The 19738-nt window shown below is 42.4% G+C and overlaps 1 protein-coding gene across 2 annotated transcripts; it reads right to left on the bottom strand.

Annotated features, from left to right (window-relative positions):
* Positions 1-19391, bottom strand: kcng1 (potassium voltage-gated channel, subfamily G, member 1). 2 transcript variants are annotated; one of them, XM_079677245.1, is made up of 4 exons: positions 19271-19391; positions 18094-18263; positions 4765-5601; positions 1-1781 (listed from the first exon to the last, which is right to left on the bottom strand). In XM_079677245.1, exons 3-4 carry the CDS (start codon positions 5545-5547, stop codon positions 1011-1013), a joined length of 1554 nt encoding a protein of 517 aa, XP_079533371.1. In that variant the 5' UTR covers positions 5548-5601; positions 18094-18263; positions 19271-19391; the 3' UTR covers positions 1-1010. The 2 variants fall into 2 exon arrangements, with proteins under 2 accessions (XP_079533371.1, XP_079533372.1); XM_079677246.1 differs by lacking the exons at positions 18094-18263; positions 19271-19391 and adding an exon at positions 10117-10452.
* Between the last annotated feature and the right edge of the window lie 347 nt (positions 19392-19738).

Below are 19738 nucleotides of genomic sequence, written 5' to 3'. Positions count from 1 at the left end.
AGTGCCTTTATTCCAGAGGGGAAGACATTGCCTGAAAACGTCAGCGGGCTCGGGTTTCGAACCCACCTTCTAGCTACTGTAGTGACAACTCCTGTCATTTATTGCATCTCTGCGTGAATGATTAGATAATTTCACCTAAATCAAATGAAATGAAATGTTGATGGTTAAATTAGCGTCACATGTCGGCCTACTGAGTTCTGAACTTGTCATTTCGATCTAGAAAGGCCTTGGGGCTTTGTTGTTTGATGTAATTAAACACAATATATGCACTCCACTATGCTGCTGTAGTATTCACTGTATCTGGAGCTCTTAATATGATTGCTCATATTTCAAGCCATCTTTTTCCCGGCCCGCTTGCTTTGGATCATTTTCATCAACCGGCCCCCATTCTAAACTAATTGAATAGCCCTGCTGTACGGTTTATAATGTTCTTTCTGTTTATAGTGTTATCTATTAATTGTAGGCTGTGCTTGGGAGTCGTGAGAGTCGCCCTCAAATACAATGCATTATTATTAGTCTGTAAATTGGACTGTTATTTGATATTATGTGAGCATGTTAGAAGTTTTTTTGATAGAAACATGTATTTAATACTCCAATCCTCTCCAAAAGTACACTGCTACACAGCATGTCTGCATTTCTGGAAAGAAAAATGACCCTTTTCCTTTCTGGATCTTGTTTATAAAGACTGCTCCTTCCTCCCTTCTATCTATATTCCTTTCTACTTCTGTTTTCTCTTTCTCAGACTTCTCCTATCCCAATCCCAGTTGCATGTCCTTCCCTGTCCATCCACAGAAAATGTAAACGTTGACGTTGAATAAACGTAATTTGTCAACAGATTACACATAATTGTATTAGGTCAGTTGAAAGCAATAATATTAAGTTGAACCTAATATTTGAACTTAATATTTGTAATTTAAACGTATTACTATTTTGTTCAACTAACCTAATACTATTATGTGTAATCTGTTGACATGTAACATCTAGTTAAAGTCAACGTTTAAATTATTCAATCAGTCGTGCCTGTCAGACGACCTTATAGGAAACCTCATGTCATTCTCTAAGGAGAGGTTGCTGCCGAGGCCGGCCATGCGGCCCCTCAGCAGGAAGTGAGTCCTCCGCTGCAGAACCCTCTGCTGCTCCTGCTTCAGCTCCACGTAGGACCTGGAGAAGGTGTGGAAGATGGAGGTGACGGGGAACGCCATGAGGAGGATCCCGCTCAGGATGCTGCTCAGAGCCACCACCTGTCCCGGGATGCTCCGTGGCACCATGTCCCCGTACCCCACTGTGGTCATGGTGATGACGGCCCACCAGTAGGTCGCAGGGATGCTGGTGAACTCCTGCGTTGCGGCCATTTCATTCTCAATCAAGTACAGTAAGGGGGAGTACAGTGCGATGGCCACACACAGGAAGAGCAGCAGCAGTCCAAACTCCCGGGTGCAGCGCCGGGCCGTCAGCCCCAGAGTCTGCAGGCCCAGAGAGTGGCGCGCCAGCCGCATCACGTACAGGATGCGCAGCGCCCTCAGGACGCGCAGCACCAAGCCCACTTTGTCCAGGTAGCTGTTCCCAGAGCCCAGCTTCTTCTCCCCTTTGGAGGTGCTGTCCACCACCAGGGTGATGTAGTAGGGCAGGATGGCCACCACGTCGATCAGGTTCAGGGGGTGCCGGAGGAACGCCAGCTTGCTGCGGTCCTGGATGAAGCGCAAGGTGAACTCCAGCGAGAACCAGGCCACGCACACCGTCTCCACGATGAAGATGTTGTAGCACATCTGGGAACATTTTCCCTGGTGGAGAGAGACAGTGGAGAGAGCATGGTGAGGATCAGGATGTGTGAGTGGAGGCTGCAGTCACTAGAGGGAACCACCGCTCTGTGAAACACAGGAGCAATGAGCACTTCGCTGCAGCATTTCACACAAAGTGAATCATCTTCCTAACCAACCATTTCTGAATACTGATTATTTGAATTATGGCATGTCCTTGTAGTGGATAAATGGCAAATATTTTAACAAAAATAACATACAAGGCACAGTTTAGTAAAAATAAAGAATACATATGGTTTAAATTCCTGATTATTTCATTGCTATTGTAAAAATAGAATGTATAAAATATAAAATGTATTCAAGTAAATCCTAAACAGAATCGATACATACATTTTAGCAAAATGTATTCAGTTGGTACATTTGATTAAATATATCAGGTTTGCCATAAAAACATAGATCCTATTACCTCATGTTCATTACAGTTATTTTTCATGAATTATGATTAAGCTTTCTTAAAAGTTTTGCCTTTTTTCTGACTAACGATGCTTATTCAAAATGTGGCAGAACATTTTCCAAGCATTTCAAAGAAAGTACAGAATGGCATTGAGATATTTAAGCGCAGTGCACATCGAGGTAAAACATGATTATGAAACTCCCACAGAGGAGGACATGGTTTGAGTGGATCTGTACAAGCACCTGATAACTGCAGGAAACCTGTTCTCACACTTTTAATGCAACACTGATTGATCTTCTGTGTTATTGCTCTGCTGGATCGATTGATATTGTGACCTTGGTGATGAGTGTCTTGTGTTTGCCCCCCCCCCCCTCCCCCATGGATAGCCTACAGCTATTTGTTTACGTGTTTAAAAAAGCACCAGAAGCTTATATACACATCTAAGTTGTTCGTGCCCCATCACTTTTCTACATATAAAAACGCCATTGACAGTATGTAACACTTGCTCTTCTATTGGCTGGCACTCCAACACATTGTACGTGATAAGCTAAAGGGCGGGACATCTCTAAGCGGTTGTCCAATCACAACAGAGCCGGCCAGCTAACCAATCAAAGCAGACTGGGCTCTGGTTTCAGACAGAGGGTGAAAAGAGGTGCTGCAGCACAGGCAGTATGAGAAAAATAAAAAGCTTTTTGGACATTAAATCATGGAGACATGTCCCGGTAGAGACACTACATACAAATATGAACCTGAAGATGAGCATTATCGGGTCATTTAAGTGTAGTCCTTGTATTGCTTTCATTTTTTTTACATTTTCCAGAACACCCATCACTGGTTAGCTGAGTGACTTTCTGATTGTAAAGGAGATAATGTTTTACTCATCTCACATTTCATTGCAGCCAAAGAAGCCCTATGACCAAGTGCAACTTAGAGAGCCCCACTACAACAGTAAAAGCAGGCCTACTGGATGTTAATGTTGAGTCAGCATCAGGAAATGTGGCTAGGAGTAACTCTCAAATAAAAACCGTTGAGATTTGGTGCTGCCCTCCGCCCACCGACACTACCACACATGCAGTACCGGCACTTGATTCCCTGACAAGGAGTGAAAGTGGAACATTTGAAAACCACTAAAACATGTTTTTGAAATAGAAAGTAAAGTGGTGGCAGCTCCTCTGCACTTCCATCCAGAGGAATAAATTCATCAAATGTGTGTGGCTCTAATATTCCATTTTCCTTTGATGCAGCTATGTGCTAATTATGGTTAGGAGTGAAACATAATAATAAAAGCACGCTCTTTAAATATTTTTCTCTAATCTGGCAGAACAACCTGCACTCTCAGCAGTCGCCCTTTTCTCGCTGTGAGGGTTTTTTAAATGACATGACAGCTGGGACATGCCATCATTAGGATTCTCTAATGACTGCTTTTCAAAATTACACATCAATTAACCTCAGTTAAGCTTCTGAATACAGCTCAGACAAAGCCAATCCCAACACAGCATGGGGTTCAAATATTCATTTTCATGCCTGAAAGACAAATCCTCAACAGACAATGGAGTTGTGTTGAGTCCTGTCTCCATTTATTTTTTCCCTAACTGATGTGAAAACCCTTTTCGTGATATTTTAAATGAAGGGGTTTTAATGGTAAGGCGTTAACTTGTGACGCTCGTAAACATTTACACAGATTAATCATATTACTAAATTTGATCCAACTTCCTTGATTGGTCAACCGCTTAGAGATGTCCGGCCCCTTAGCCTATGTTGAAGTAATAGCCAATAGAAGCGCAAGAGTTACATAGTGATGTCACTTTGTTACTGAAGTAAACAAAGGAGACCAATGGAAGCATTTCAGGCAGGTGTGTGTGTCCGAATCTCCGAGCAGAGGACCACATTATTTTTTATATATGGTTTAATTGTCAGGAAACCTAATTTCTCCTGGGATTAATAAAGTATTTTGATTGATTGATTTGTTTGATCTATCCCCAAATTATAAATGATAAAGGTCCCCTATTATACTGTTTTTCATCAATATATTATAGGTCTCAGATACAAAACATGTCTCCGAAGTGTTTGGCTCCAAATACCAAACTGTTCATCAGCATCCCATAATCCCCTCTGTTTCAAAAGTGCTGATTCTCTGTCTGTTACTTTAGATTAAAAATAAGGAGCCCCTCCCCACGCCCCTCTGAGAGAGATTTGGTTAAAAAGAACACCATGGTGCTCTAGGAGGAGATTCAGGTGATAAGGTGTGTGTGTGTGTGTGTGTGTGTGTGGGGGGGGGTTACCATGGTTGGTGATTGGCTAATGGTTACACAAGCCAAAAAATCGTTATGACATCATAAAGTGGCCAACATCTGATCGGCTCATTTTCCGACAGGTTTTTATATAAATGGATCAGAACAAAGAGAGAGAGAATCTTTGTTCCTGAAACTTTCAGAATCTCTTTCCACAGAGGGGACACATGTTGATGTAGAAGAGACATGAACAAGTGGATTTTGCATAATAGGTGACCTTTAAACATGTGACACCATTAGGTAGATGTGATTCTCTACTCACCGCCTCCTCCTCTTCCCTCATGGCGGGCATGGTGCTGATGGACAGGTTGACGGCAGTGATGGTGACAAACAGAACGGACAAACAGGCGAAGATCTTCCCCGGCAGGCCTGAGTGCGGCCTCTCCACCATGTCTCTGAGTTGGCTCATGCACCTGTTGACTCTGGTCTCTGCTGCACGCTCCATGTGTCCACTGTCCGTCTCCATCATGTCCTCCAGGAGCTCCTCCTCCTCCTCCGCCCTCTCCATGGCCTCCACCTCCTCCACTCGCTGCAGCAGACGCCTCCTGCAGCACCACTCCAGGCTCTCCTCAGGAACCCCCCAGTACAGCAGCTCCTCCCTGAAGGAAAGGGCGCACATCTCCCTGAGGGATCGCAGCTTCCCGGCCCGCAGGAAGGTCAGGATGGTCCTGAAGGCACAGGGGTTGCGGTCGAAGAAGAACTCATTGTGCGTGACGTCGTAGTCGTCACAGATGCACATGATCTCGTCAAAGCTGCTGCAGAGGTGGAGCTGGCCCAGGCGGGACAGGGGGAAGTCTTCCAGCGTGGTCCAGGGCAGCTGGTAGCGCAGGCCTCCCACATTGATGATGGCGTAGAGCTTTCGGGCGCTGGACAGGAGAGTTTCCTCGTGGACGGAGCCGGGGTCAGGGGCTTTCTGCGCCCTCTTGTAGAAAGCTCCCTTTATGGCCTCCTCCTCGTGAAGGGGAGGGCAGTTGAAGGAGGAATCGGAGGCGCAGCTCAGGGCACTATAGTCGTAGTCGGAGCCATCGCCCGCCAGCAGGGTCATGTTTACTGGTCCACTCACATCCCGGGGCTCAATCTGACACCATCACACCAACACCTTCACAGGAAACAGAGAAGGATTACACATGAAGTAATATAAAAAACAGTGAAGCAGATTTGATGTGGTCAACTTGACAGTGGGAGTTAAATGGAAACCATGCCTCATTTAAAAAAATAAAATAAGCATTGGACTGTCAACATATTTATCTGAAATATTTGAAGGGATCCTGTTGACTTTTATCCTTTTTTTTAATGATTGTTTTTACTATTATTGCTATTTTATTAGTTGGTACCAGCATCTCATCAACACTGCTGTGTCCTTATTTGTGTTTCTTATCATAAATAAGTACAACAGTCATACATGTTATTCTTACGGTCTAAAACATTTTAAAAAAACTGCAGGTTAACATAAACATCTCTCTCCCAAATCTAAAAACAGCACGATAAGTCAAACATTTTTAAATAACCAAGTACTTATAGTTCTCAAACAGAGAATTGTCCTTAGAGAATTCAATTCATTGTGAGAAACGGTATGGATGAATTTGATCCATACAAGCTACCAAGGGAATGTTGTGAGTGTTTCAAACAGAGATCAATACAATAGCATAAAGCACATTTGTGAATGAAAAGAAAACTTGGTGGTTTCCCATTCATTTTCTTCGAGGCAAACAGCTCCAGACTTCATACTTTTTGACATTCCATTTTCTGGCATTGATAGAGAGTAGCTCATGTTCACAAATATGGATTGAACTTTGCCATGCGCTGGAAATAACATATTGGAAATCTAAATATAGATACCTTCATGTTGGAGCCATACCGACACTGTTTTCTTCAATATCACACCATTAAAACATCTACAGTGGTTACCCTTTAAAGGTCCCATGTCATGCTCTTCTGGTTATTACCCGTCCCCTTGTGTGTTATAGCTTTTTCTGCATGTAAACGGTCTGCAGAGTCACAAACCCTCAAAGTACACCCTGTAGCGAGTAAAACTCTAACACAGAAAAGACCTGTCTATGCTGCCCCAGAACGCCTCGTTGGAGATTTCTCCTTTTCCAGTCATGCGGTTCCCGAAACCAAAATGGACCAATCCGCGGAGCTCCTCACACACCAGGACCTTTAGCTTACATTTTCATCTAACAGGGAGTCCCATTGACTTGCATCGAGCTCCCTGGTTGGTAATAGGCGAGTTGGGATGGCGGAGAAATGCTCTCCGCAGACCCATTCTCACAGCGTTATAAATCTTTTTCTTACTCAATATCAAGCCACACTTATTGTTTTGACTTCGGCTGTGAGTGTTTGTGTGTGCTCAGAATGAGTTTCCCGCTGTATCGCCAACCCGGAAACCACACCAGTAAGCCAGCTCACTGAGCAGCAAGCCTCGCAACGTCCCGACCAATCAGAGCACACTGGGCTCACAGGGAGGCGGGGGCAGGAGCTCCAACAAGCCGTTTAGGACACAGAGTGAATACACATAGGCTACTATACAGAGATGCTGTATGAGAAACCAATGTGAGTTTGGAACATTGCACAGTATACATTTATTTTAGTAGACCTCAACAAAGGAATTATGATCAGTAGAAATGGCCATGACGTGGGACCTATAAGCCGAGACTGAGTAGTAGCACAATCCCACATTATTGCAGTAGAAGGCACTTAGATTGTTGTCATTTTAATACTAATAGCCACTTGTCATTTTATGAAGAAATGTGTATGCAATTTCTGCCTGCAGAGCAACCCACCCACTGCTTGAAATATTAAACCACAAAGAGCATGTCCAATTTGTTATGGTGAACAATAATATCATAGCATATTATTATAGTAATACTATATCACTGAAAAAGCTTTTTGGTACTAAGTTTGGCTTTAATTTGCATTAAATCACTGCATACTGATTGTGATGGCGGAAAACTAAACTTATTCCTGTGATTAAAACTTTCTGTGTTTATTGTAAACAAAGGTTATTCAATGGCTTAACAACATATCAAGCCAGATTTAAGGTACAATTATACAATAATAAGATGTGCAATCATAACACAAACATTATTATAGATCTGGAAATTCAGTGCTGATCCATGGGAACTAAAGGTTGATTTTTAAAGCGGTTCTTTTATGTTCATTTACAGGTTCATATTTGTATTTTGTGCTAATTCCTCTGGAGGGAACTTTGGGATTGTAGCCTTTGTAGATCCTTTATATGCAGAAAAACCTTTATAACACACTACAGGATAGGGAAACCCCCAAAAAGTGTAATTTGGCCTCTTTTAAACAAATACCTAGTTTAGCTTTTTCTAACATGCAAGTCTACATTTACTGGTTTATGTGGACAAAAAGTGAAAGGAAAAGTTTGACATACACAAGTAGTTTGATGAGAGATGTGGGTCCATTCAACTGCACTGTAAAATATTACCATGATTTACTTAAATTGAAAGGGGCATCACTGCATGTGCCTTAAAATAAACTATGCAACATATAAATCTATGTAAAATTGAAATTGTTGTCTTGGCTTATTGTTTTCAGGTGCTTCCTGGACATTAACCCTGAGACGGGCTCGAAAGCCAAAAAGAGGCATGGCAATTTAAACCCGCATGTCAGCACATTCTTCAAAAATGGTTAACTTCGAGTGGATGTCTGTGTAGACCAGGGCCGTGGGAAGTAGGGGTGCTGAGGGTGCTGCAGCACCCCCTGGTGGAGGACAGGGGATCTGCACTTCCACAAGATATAATAAAAAAAAAACGAATTTTCAGCCTTGATGTAACAACATTCATAATTAAGTAAAGATAACACCCTTTTCACCCCGGTTACATTTTCCATTTGCCCTGTACGATGGGCGCTGTAAGTGATGAAAGTGGGGGATGTTGGCTTAGCAGGCTCCCGCAGCTCACAGCCAAAGTGAGAGAGATAGAGAGAGGGGATACCGCGGTACCGGCGGGGATTGTTGTTAGCTTCTGCTGCGCTAACGGATATAAGAAGCTGTTTCTACAATAATGTGGAGGGAGAGTCCTCTCCTGTCAGACTGAGAGGCTCAGTGAGGTAAAGGACTCTGAGGGCTTAGATAGTTCACTTTAGTCGAAGTTATCTCAGTGGGTCTCAAACGTTTTGATCACAATTTATGTAAACAAATATTTCCAAGGCACACCTTTATAATTATTAGGATAAATAAAAACAGGTTTGAAATCATTCCAATGTATACTATAGGACAGTAAACCAAAAATATTGTTTAAAACTGGAGAGATTTTAAAATATACATAAATAAATAAATGTTAACTGGTAAAATAATATATGAATGAACAACACAAATAAAATAAGTTACATGTATTTGTTATTGGCTATGGTAGGTTATTGGAAATGTTCACATACCTACTTATTTGATTAATAAAATGCAAACCGATCTTTTTCATATGGGTGTTTAGAGTTGTACCCCCTAGATCAGTCTCTAATTGGGCGCTCAAAGTGCACCAAATTGAAGCATTTTACTTTAAAATGTTAAAAAAATCTTGCCGGGGGGGTACCCCCGGACCCCCCGAGAGGATGTGAAGTCCACCCCCCCAATTAAAACATGTTATAATATATAATAAATTTGAAGCCTTGTTATATAAGCTGTGCACCATGTCAATATATTTCTCTTTTTGCAGTGTATTGGTCTTTTGTAGAGGTTTTTCATTGCCAGCTAAAATCTTGCCTAGCAGCACATTGGTCAGAACCAGCCCTGGTGTCATCCCCACAGCACCCCCCATTTGAAACATGTTCCCACGGCTATGGTGTAGACATGTGCTGCCCTCCTTGTTTTCTTTTCTGTCTCCCTGCTGTGCAGGTGCACCTGGGCCCTTTCTCATTTCATCAAATCCCCCTCCTCGACTCCTCGGTTGCATTCCGGTAATCCAAAAATCACCTCCTAAATTCTAACCCTATCTCCTATTCCTTGACCTCTGAGTGAAACGTCACGGGGTTAAGGGATAGTGGATAGGAGAATTCAAAAGGACAGGAGAAGAGACTGCGGTACTTTAGAGAATCCGAATGCACTTTCACTACCTGACGTGTTTATGATGCGCCAGCGGACGTCATTGCGTGCGTCTGCTGCTGTGGTGAAACTATGGAAACTACAGTGTTCTATACAACGGACTACATGGATGTTTAATAAGAACGAAGGACTCATCTAGAGACTCTGCACCGTGCTCTGATGCTGCTGCTTTATGCTTTATGAACGTGGACAACAGAGAAACATATTCTTAATGACCAAAGTTGTAATGGAAATAAAAAAGGAAAGTGAAATTTATGCTCGTCACCCTCTCCCTCCGGTCCGCATTAATACAAACTATCCCAATACTTATGATTGTATGAAAATATCTTAAGATCAATACAAATGTATTTATTATAAACGTTAGTCCTTAACATCTATCACTGTGTATATCACCATTCAAACATCTTTTAAAAGTTGAACAAACCCCACACAGCTCAGTGAAATGTTTACTTTATTTGATCATTTCAGTAAAAACTAACGTTCATATTTCTCTTTTTGATTATAATACTGATGAACGTTCAAAACAAAGCACTTTGGCAACTTACCACATACGTTTTAAAATGCTTAATAAGCACCGTAACATTCATGATATCATTTCTCCGTCATAATCGTTTGTTTCCGTGAACGGCCGACTGTTGTGTGACGCTAATGCTGCGGCTGCAAGGCATTGTGGGGCAGCATTTTCTCCTCTCCTTTCGGTTAGGGAGGTCCAGTGGTTCCTAAGCTAAAGGAGGTTATAAAGGAAGTTTGAAACCTCCTTTCCTTTCATTTGGAGAATCGGAACGGCACTTAACATGGCTGCCACTGACGTACTTCCGGGTAATTTCACTTGGTTAGGAAGGTTCCTAAGCTAAATGGACTATTGGAACGCAACCCTCGACTCCTCGGTCCTCCAGTAGTGACCCGGAAATGAATTTCAGCGCGCCATGTTGAAGGACATCTCATTTCTCTAAATGCATTTCGAGGACCGAGGATCGAGCGTCGAGGAGGCTCTCTGGAGGAGCTATAACCGAGGATACACTGATGGGTCCTCCACGCTCCTCCACGGTCCTCCACGGCTCCTTCGTAGATGCATTTCCGGGAACAGAGATGTTTTAAAGAGTCGTGACGCATGGCCGGACTTATCTCAGCCAATGACAGCTCTGCATGCATCCCCTGAATATTATTTTATTGTTCTGCTTTCATCGCAACGCGATTTTTAGAGTGAGAACTACTCTCTTTATTTGCTTTAGTTTAGTAGATATCTACAAACAAAGAGTCGATATTTTTCTAAGACCATTTAGTGCTTCAAATAATAAAATACACAACGGCTGTTAGGCTGTTAGCTGTAGGTGCGTGTGTGTGGTGCAGTGTGTAGGTGTGTGTGTGGTACAGTGTGTGCGTAGACGCGGCGGACAGACAGGTCTCAGTTGCAGTTGGTTTGGTGTCCTCTGCTTACTTTTAATACTTGTAAATAAAACTTTTGGCCCGTAATTAATTTTCCTCATTGTAGCGACCAGAGAGAGCGGGGGGGGGGATATATCCAGTCTCTGATTTTGTTACGTTATTATGAGAGTGCTCTGTTTGATTCTGAAATTGTATATATTAAAAAATATATACATATATATTCGGTGTGTGTGTGTGTGTGTGTGTGTGTGTGTGTGTGTGTGTGTGTGTGTGTGTGTGTGTGTGTGTGTGTGTGTGTGTGTGTGTGTGTGTGTGTGTGTGTGTGTGTGTGTTTGTGTGTGTGTGTGTGTCCGCATCTGTAGCCTGTTATTGTCTCATTATACCGCACCGGAATGAATTAAAAGTAAATATATAAGTCGTCATGAACACATCTGTCCATCAGACAGAGGGCTGCTGTGCCTCCTGTCATCATTAATGGACGTCTCTTTAAAATGACCGCTCAGAGGAGAGGAGTTCTCATTTCTCTAACCGCCTGCTGCTTCCCCTCCTCTCTACTCGGTTCCCCTCCTCGGCTCCTCCGCTCGCATCTCCTGTGGGCGGGACTAAGTCTCGAGGATAGGAGTCGAGGAGGGGAGTTAGAGAAATGAGAAAGGGCCCTGGTCTGCCCCTGGCTCCGTCTCAGGTGTTCCAAATTCCACTCAGCCGTGTATATATAAAGAGAAGCTGGAGGAGAAGGATGTCTTGCCTATCCTAACGCCGGGAGACACTCTCCTCAGAATACCTCTTTGCCATTTTGAGCTGTAGGCCATATTTTTGCAGATGTGTTTATGTTTAGCCTGGAGGACCTGGTAGTCCAGTTTTCGCGGCTTTATTTTGTTTCCCACAGGGTTTATAATTGATTTCTGGTCAGGGGGGGGGAGCTCTGGGTCCTACGGCCCGTGGTGTGGCTGGCTCGGGTTCCCTCCTTCTGTTTGTTCCTTTTGGCTAGTCCTCCAGACCTCTTTTTGTTTCCCGTTTCGCTTGTGTGAGCAAACGGCTGATTATCAATAAATGCTCGTTACCAAGTACCAGTTATTGCGTGTATTCTTTCATGTTGCGGGTCTCAGCACGAGCCACTACCGCGGATAGAGGTTGGGGCCGTAACATGTCCAAGACTGAAATGTATTTTGCACTTCAATGGAGTAATACAAAGTTAAAATGTGCATTTTCTTTGTTTTTCTTTGTTGATTGAGCTGATTGAATTGTGTAGTTATGGTAAAATCCCAGTTAACTAGTCAGATGTACAATATAATATCGTATTATTTACATTTTTATATTTACAGTAAATTACTGGCTAATGTGTTGCGCTACTTCTACAGTAAAAGTGTAAAAATACAGGTAATTACTGTAATTTATGTACAGCAAGGTACCATAATACCACAGCTCTATATCACAGTAATTCCATGGGCATGGCAACTGTAAAGTCACAGTATTTAGTTGTACTTTTATTCTAATTTACCGTAAAATATCTACAGTAAATTACTGTGAAATCCATGCAACTAGTAGCCAGTAATTTACTGTAGTTTTACAGCCAAACATTTTACAGTGTGCTCATGTCACTTTTGGCAAGACGGCTATCAAGCATATTTCCCAAAATGTCCTAAAGATTACATCACTAAGTGTCAACAAGAGGGTTGTAAATAGTTTTCAAATGTTGAATCAAAACAAGGATGGTGTGCTCCAAACAAAATTAAGACATATCGCTCCCATGGGTGCGCAGACTTGAATTGAGTTAAGCTTCAATACCTACAGCCCCCAATCTTATTAGAAAAACAAACATGCCAAGTGCCATTATCTTAGCACTATGAACATGTCAGTTATGCGCAATTACACATGATCACTGATCTAAGTACATCAGGCAACCAGGGAAAACAATTTCATTCCCAACAGTCTGCACAAACAGCTGTTACCCACTGGGGCCTGGAGATAAACAATGTGTCTGATGTTGTCCTGACTGTTGTTGGATAATTCACTGATGTAACGGTTTTGTGCAGACACAGAGGAAGCTATAATTAAACACTAAAATGTCTGGTTACGTGTTATAATTCTGTTGTATTGGGCGGCTTTCAGAAACACTAAAAGGTGTTGGTTTAGGTGTGTTCTGACTCACAATCATGTAGATATGTCCAGGGTATTTACAGCATTAAAGAGGCCCTATTATGCTTTTTGGAGTATTTCCTTTCCTGTGGTGTGACTTATGGCAAATATGACATATGGTATTAAAGCTTAATAGAGTGTAATCCTAATGTAATGTAACTAGTGATGCCTGGAAATGTATGATAACAGATGTCTTTGCAAGGGTTTTTTATGACACTACAGGAAGAGAGGATGAGTGGAAGGAGTTTACGATTGGGGGTTATCTGTGTATCCCATTGTTCTTTGTGGGGTGTGAGTTTTAGCATACAGTGTTGTGCCATGAGGTAAACCATCTGGCCTCACATGATGATGATTGAAATGTCAATAACCTTTGATGTCTTCCTATAAGGAGGGTCTGTTTTAGACAGAACAGGACACACTCTTTGGTGGAGGTGTCTGCTTGCAAGCGTTAAAAGAACATCTCAAAATACTTTATATCGATTTTGTGTTCCTTTGCATATTTGCGTAACTCACCTTTTACTCTAAGACCGCAGCTGATTTTAAGTTGCTTCGACATGTGTTGTATAGGTTTTTGTGCATGTAAATGGTCTGCAAAGGCAAACATCTAAAATAGATTTCTCTCCCACACACTCCCCTGGCGGAAATGCCCCAATTGGACAACTTTGTTTACTTCCTTAACATAGTGACATCACTATGTAACACTCTCGCTTCTATTGGCTAGCACTCCAACACATTGTACGTGATAGGGTAAGGGGCGAGACATCTCTAAGCGGTTGACCAATCACAACAGAGCCGGCCAGCTAACCAATCAGAGCAGACTGCGCTCTGGTTTCAGACAGAGGGTGAAAAGAGGTGCTGCAGCACAGGCAGTGTGAGAAAAATAAAGAGCTTTTTGAACATTAAAGTTTGGAGACATGTCCCAGTACAGACAGAAAATACTAACATGAGCCTGAGGATGAGCATAATGGGGCCCCTTTAAATCTATTGTATTGCATGGTTTTCTAATACACTAAAAGGTGTGTTCTGACTCACCAATATTTTCATAGTTTGTTCTTGGCATTGCACTGTTTTTGAAAAAAAAAGAGATAATCTACATAGTAAATACATCTAAAAATAGGAGAGAGAAGGAAGGAGAACATGTTTACTGTGGGGATTTGTCACCAGTGCAGTGAGGACCTTGTGGCCTGTGTCCAAACTAATTTAATCAATTACAGTAATTTAGGGGGAGGCCGGTTAGCAAGTCAGGAATTAAAATGTCACTGCCTTGATTTGCAGCACCACCTATTCTCGGTCAGGAGGGAGGCCTCACTTTCTAAAACGGTACATGGATGTGTCACTGAATGCTTATTAGGCACCTGCACTGTCAGCCTCAGTGAGCGCTGATTACAGTCAGCACCGTTTTCCACCCATGAAATTAAAGCAATCTACCCCAAGATCTTCTCTCCCAAACTGATTTTGGCCATTATTAGATAGGAATATGTCTCTTTTGGAAACCCTTACATCTGCACATTCTCCATATTTTGAGATCAGTTATTGTCCATCACAACCAAAACACAAGCATCAAAATCATTTATCCAAACAGTGTAAAATCCCTCCTTTTTGCTTCTACAAATCCGTAGATTCTCACATTCTTCCTGCATGCAGCGGAGGTTATCGATACGCCCACAATGCATCACCAGTGCTCATGTGCTCAAGCCTCCCCTGCTCTTCCTCTAGATTAAATCACACTTAACCCCTTGAGGCAGTTTGATTTCTCACTTTGCCTTCAAACCGACTGTGCTTTTGCCTCTCTGTACAGTCGCAGGAGCATTTTTTTCAACATGTTGTTTTTTCTCTGCTCTGATGTCTCCTCTGGGGATGCAGTCTATCTGGGAAGGAGAGATGAAGCAGTGCAAAGACAGCGAGGGCTGTTCTCCCCCTCCAGATCGGCAAAGGTCTGGCCTCTCTCTGTGCCAGCGTTATCACAGCTAAGCCACAGGGCATGTTCTCCAGATTGCCTGGTGACTCACAGGGTTGCGAGTCTCTGTTGCCGTACTGCATTGAGTATGCATTTCCCACAGTGCACTCCTCGAGAGTCTTTGGAGAGCTTCACTACCGCCAATACTCATTGAAATTAATTTAATGAGCCCCATGAGGCCTTTAGAAGCTCTGTATGCAGAGCAATTTGTAGAACATTCCGGTTCAGTAAGGATTGTTATAATTTAGGATTCAAGATGGATATAAGCCATCCGTCGTCAACCGCTTATCCAGAGTCGGTCTCAGAGGAAGCAGCTCCAGCAGACATATACTGTATATGGATATTAGCTTTTTGTTATAATCTGGCATATAGCATATTTTCCCTCTTTGAAGAACATCGACATGAATAGTTAATTTATTAATAATCATTGCTATTTATGGCTGCATATCTGCACATGGGATGCGTGATTTGCAAAGAGTCAGAATCTCTGAATGGAGGATTTGCAATTCAACTCGACTCAGTCTGTGAAACACAAACACATGGTAATTAAGCGGCTGATCAGTATTTCAGAGGAAAAGTCTGAACCTCAGAGACTCACAATTAGAGTGAAGCATATTTACCAGCTGTTAGCCTTCCGGTGACAGCTTGTTAGAGCGCCGTCTTAATTTCCGTGTACACAACCTAAGAACCATATTCAATGAACATAGCAGTAACGCATGGTTGTAGAAGAACGCTCTTTACTGAGATGCTTCAGTACTGTGCAGGCTAAATGACCATTCAGATCACACGATGTCCCTTTATTCTCAATAACATTTCTCCTCCTGTTCCCTTAACAACTCACTGTTCTCCAATGGACTATTAGAGGGTGGTTTTAGCAGAAATGGACTTGAAACCACAGAGACGTCTGTCTCATTCTCTCTCTCCCTCAGGAACCTAGAAAAGGTCAGGCCTGACCGAAGCAGTTCGATGGCAAAAGCCATTTTCTTACAGTAATTCCAGCAGGAATAGTTGTAAACATAAATGTATTTTTGTGTTGTTGTTAGTGGGCGGCATTAATGCATACTGAAATCCCTGGAAGAAGAAATCGCTCCGGGGCAGTAAATGTCTCCCTAACTCTCGATGTGGTCCACCACACTGCGCTGCTCTCCGTTTCTGAGGGGCAGAGAAGTACGCTGTGGATATCAAACAACATGTAAATAATGAGCAATGTTAGCATGAACATGTTTATTTTGTGTTCTTAACCATTTCAACTTCAACCCACACATGTGCTTAAAAAGTGCAGCGCATCTAAAAGAGCTATCCTTTTCTTGAAATATCTGCATGATCTTATTGATCCTGTTATGCTTATTTTCAGATGAATATTTATATGTTGTGCTCCTTCTGTAACATGTTTAATACGCTTTTAAAAGGTCTTTATGTTCCTCATACTGCCTGTGCTGCAGCACCTCTTTTCACCCTCTGTCTGAAACCAGAGCCCAGTCTGCTCTGATTGGTGAGCTGGCCAGCTCTGTTGTGATTGGTCAATCGTTTAGAGAAGTCCCGCCCCTTAGCTAACCATATACACGTGTCTTGAAGCGCTAACCGATAGCAGCACAGGTGTTACAGAATGATGTCACTAAGTTTTTTTTAAGGTGGGGGTGGGGGGGGGGGGGGGGGGGGGGGGTGTGAACTCGGGAGGGAACTTTGGTAATTGAGCCTTTGCAGACCATTTATATGCAATAAAACCTATATAAAATACTAGAGGAAAGGGGAAACCCCAAAAAGCACAACAGGGCCCCTTAAATGCTTAAAAAAGGATAAACTTTTGAATTAAATGTTTCCGCAACAAAGAGCAAATGAGAAGCATCACACCTCTGTAATTTCCTGTGGACAGTTTAATTCTACCCGAACAAATCCCCCCTAAAGTCTGAGCCATCCGGACAAATCCCAACATATCTGCATCACTGCTCCCCATTATGCCTCAGCACTGCTCCTCCTAACCCCAGCAAACTCTACAATAATAATTATTGTTCTGTTTGACTATATGTAATAAACCTACTGTACAAAACATCTCACCATCCCCTCTCCACCTTTTCAGACTATTCCCGGTTTATTTAAATGTGTCCTGCCTGAGTGGATGATTGTACACTCACCATATGTGCTGATTATATAAAGATTGCATAACATTAAGTTCTCTGCATTGTCTGTGTGTATTTTCACTTTTGATGCTCTTTTTTTCTGCAGATCTGAAATCATGTATAGAATGTATTTTTCACAGGCTGATAATAAAAGTGGTGCTGAGGCCGGGGCGAGTGCAGGCACCTCATCGCTGTGAAGACTGTCTGTCACTTTGGATCGAGTGTTTCAAAGGCTTTCTGCAGCGGTACTCAGTGCACATCTCTGCGGGATGAGGTGACAGAAACATGCAGGCACTAACCGATCAAAGACAGGTGATGGAAAACTCTTCACACCATTACACTGGCAGTGACGAAGTGCTTTATGAGATGGAATAATGGAAACAGACCAATAACCACACAGGGATTACAGTCTGGCTTTGTTTGATGGCTGGAAAGAATGAAGAGTCCACTTGATGCGTAAAGTGTTGATGTTGAGTGCAGAAAAGTATAGACTTCTAGACACAGAAAATGACAGTCCATGCCATATGAGAAAAGTTGCAAGTGACAGTTGTAATTTGGAGTGGATTGATAAAAAGTGATAAGAAATCTCATCAAAATATGCATCAAATATCCAGCCTCAATGTCTTGGCAGAACGCTGTGACAGAAATCGGGATATTAGATGATAGGGATGTCTCATACAGGAAATGAGTATCACCATCAGAGCCGTTGTGTTTTGTTTAATGCTTCTGATCTTTTGTTCCAAATTGCCATTGAAGTCATGTCTTGTCTTCACATGATATGGCAGATGATAGTGTTTAAAATCAGAAAACAAATGTCAAATGAAAAAGGTTCAAAGAATTCAATGTGGATTGGTAACCCTTAGCACAGTTGAGAGAGGAAATATTTTCAAACCCTGAATGCGGACAAATAGAAAAAAACTTGATCCTACTTACATTTTCAAAGCACACCCATCCCTCGATTGGTGTTGACTCTGAGCCTTGAGCAAAGGTCTGTGAGTGGTCACACCCCGGTCCTCCTGGGAAATAGAGTTGCTGGTGACAGTGACTCTTCAATCCGTTTTAATGACACTTCATGATATGTATCTCAGGTTCCCTCGAGACACCTGGGAATAGCAGATTATAATTAGTTAGCTTTCTTTGTGGGGGAGAATCAGCCCGGTCGCTGATAGAACGGGAAAAAGTAATTAGTTCATCTCATTACAGTCACAATTACCTGGAGGAGGGAGAGAGAATGATGTAGTATCAAGTATCATATATCACCGATCCAAAGTGAAAGAGCCATTTGCGTTGTGGAACTATAATCACATTATGGGGCATAATCTTCAAAGAGACACCATGTGCTGTACTGAAAATGACCACTTACGGAAACATAACATCGGCACTGAATCACTGTTTGAGGACTTAAAGTGGCTCTCAGATTGAAAAGTGACTATGCCTTTTACATTATTGTTTTAAGTTGCAGCTAGTTTAAACTCTGCATTAATGAATAGTTACGAAAATGTGTCTTTGCAGCAGTGGACCTTTTTTATCCGATGAAATATCGGTAAATGTTGACAGATCATAATGAAGTGTCTTGTTACCATGGTGTAGTAGAGTAAGGGTATTCATCCGCAAATAACTGTTCTAATACCTTTATTAGTCCCACAGAGGGGAAAGGTACAACAGAAAAAGAGCCAAAGACAGCTTAATGTTACGTAGAAATGTATGTTAGTGACATGTTGAAGATAGGTTTAAATACAAAAATTAAATAAATCAATACCACTTTTAATCCGAAGTGGTCCCTTCTTCTGTCAGAATATTAAATGACAGTCAGAAGCACTGCATGCTTGCATAGATCAGATTTGTTTTTAAGTGGAAACAAAACCATATACATGAAGGTGGTTATCTACTGTAACACGCACTAAGTAAAGACATGATAAACAAACCATTTCCCTCATATCAACCCTTAGGAAATCAGCAGAAAATGTCAGTCAGCCCTGTCATTTCCAACTTCTTGCTGTGGAAACAAACGCTGCGCAGCATGTGACAAACTCTCAAAGTGTCCCTTAGAGTGTGCGTCTTAATGTACAACATACGCACAGTATTGTAAAATAGAAATGAAAATACTCACTGTGCTCCAGATTCAGTTCCTGAGCAGCTGTTAGTTTTGCTGAAGGCACAGAGAAGAATGCACATGAAGAAAGAAATGTGTTTTCAGCGCCTGCTCCATCCGAACACAGGCACTATGCGTGTGGAGTACGGTGAGGTTATTTGATGATCATGAGCAACAGGCTGCCTCCCCTCCATCCCTCCCTCCTTCCTCTCCTCCCTCTGCCCTCCCTCTCTCTCAACTCCATCCTCTCCCCCTCCTGTAACAATGACATCAGAAGTGGGTGTGCCATTATACAAAAAAAGCTTTTGAGAGAAATCCATGGCAACCAACATCTAGAGAGCCGTGCGTCCCCTAAATGAGAATAATCCCCGTCTTTTGATTATTGAATCACACGCAGGTTTATATTTGTCCGGTGGGTTACCCTGCTGAGGGAGAGGGAGGGAGGCGAGGGGGAGGAAGGGCTGCAGTAGGCAGACTCACCAGGGT

Source organism: Notothenia rossii (genome assembly GCF_949606895.1).
Source record: "Notothenia rossii genome assembly, chromosome: 4".
In the NCBI taxonomy this organism is placed as follows: Eukaryota; Metazoa; Chordata; class Actinopteri; order Perciformes; family Nototheniidae; genus Notothenia; species Notothenia rossii.
Note: the sequence above shows the minus strand (reverse complement) of the source record. Positions and strands in the feature narration are given on the sequence as shown.